General features: G+C 65.2%; 1 protein-coding gene across 1 annotated transcript in view; it reads right to left on the bottom strand.

Annotated features, from left to right (window-relative positions):
• Nucleotides 1–1,481, bottom strand: part of LOC103250907 (protein FAM92B-like) — a gene marked incomplete at its 3' end in the record, with an annotated part of 7,015 nt that overhangs the window by 2,286 nt on the left and 3,248 nt on the right. The window contains exon 2 of the mRNA XM_021708268.1: nucleotides 1,182–1,367. Coding sequence (XP_021563943.1) covers nucleotides 1,182–1,367 — 186 coding nt within the window. The remainder of the gene's footprint in view (nucleotides 1–1,181; nucleotides 1,368–1,481) is intronic.

Here is a 1,481-nt window from a genome sequence, read left to right as displayed (position 1 = left end):
TCCAACAAAAAAAAAAAAAAAAAAGGGGCGGGGCTCGGGGCTGCCCCCTGCCGTCTGCTGGCTCACAGCCGCTCCAAGCCTCAGCTTGTTCCCCTGCAACAGGGCCGAGGACAGTCCCCTTCCAAGCCCTCTGAGAGCGAGCAGAGTGGCGGTCCTCACACGGGGTCCCTCGATTCGGTCTCAGCCAGGAGCTCAGGCACCCTAGGCCCCAGCTCAGAGAGCCCGGGGGCCGCTGCCTAGGTTTCAGGAGCTGTCTAGGGGGTCGGAACGCTCACACGGTGTGAGGGCCCTGAGCCATCTACCTGCTGGTGTGGACACCAGGCTATTTTGTGGTTCTTTTGCTTTTGTGTCTGTGTGTTTTTTTTTGAGTCGGGGTCTCACTCTCTTTCCCAGACTGGAGTGTAGCAGCACAATCACAGCTCACCACAGCCTCGACCTCCTGGGCTCAGGCCATCCTCCGGCCTCAGCCTCCCAAGTAGCGCGGACAACGGGTGCACGCCACCATGCCTGGCTTATTTTTAAAATTTTTTGTAGAGATGAGGTCTCACCATGTTGCTCAGGCTAGTCTCGAACCCCTGGACTCAGGCAATCCTCTCGCCTCGGCCTCCCAAAGTGCTGGGAGGACAGGCGTGAGCCACCGGACCCGACAGGGATCGGCCTTTTAAGAGACCCCTGGGGCTGTAACTTGGAAGCTGGACAAGCTGGGTAGAGCGTGGAGGCGGGGGGCTCCATGCTCCGCCGGTTCTGAAAGTCCTCAGCTCCCCGAGACCTCTCTCGAGCGTCGGGTCCGAGGCCCGGGGTCCTGGGGCGGGGATCTGGGCGGAAGGAGGACGGCACCACACCCGCCCACCATGCCTTGGCGCGGCACCTGGCATGCGGCCGGGTCAGAAAAGCGCAGTGGGCGCTTTGGGGAGAACAGGAGGAAGCGGGGGCAACCCGGGTGGCTTGGGACCACGGGGAAGGGACCAGGGCGTGAGGGGGTCGCCGCCTCCAGGTTGGCAGCTGTGCTGGGGCTGCCGGCTGGCCCTGCGGTCAGGCTGAACGCTCCGGGAGCCCGCGTGGGCTCACATGTGTGCTCACACACGCCTGCAGACGCGCACACTGGCGCGCGCACACAGACACGGGCGTGCACACGGACACACGCACGTGCACCCGCCAGGCAGCCCGGGCCGCGCCCTCACCTGCAGGTCCTTCAGCTTCTGCCTCTGGAAGGCGGCCACCGTCTCTTCCAGCTGCTGGCTGGTGTGGCTGGCGTCCACCGCGGCCCTGTGCACGCTGGTCTCCGCCTGGCCCCGGGCCAAGAGTTGGAGGGGCGCGGTCAGGGTGGGTCCGCCCTCAGACCCTCCTGGATGGTCCCGCCCGGAGCTCTGCTCTCGGGCCACCCTCACTGCTCACCTAGACAGTGGCGTTGATGCTAGACGTGCCCGCCTGACTCGGGCATCAAGCAGCTCACCCCGACGGGGAAACCGAGGCCCGTGGGC

The sequence above is a fragment of the Carlito syrichta genome, unplaced genomic scaffold (genome assembly GCF_000164805.1).
Source record: "Carlito syrichta isolate Samal-C Ts95f unplaced genomic scaffold, Tarsius_syrichta-2.0.1 Scaffold135681, whole genome shotgun sequence".
NCBI lineage: Eukaryota > Metazoa > Chordata > Mammalia > Primates > Tarsiidae > Carlito > Carlito syrichta.
This window is presented reverse-complemented; position numbering and strand designations above follow the sequence as displayed.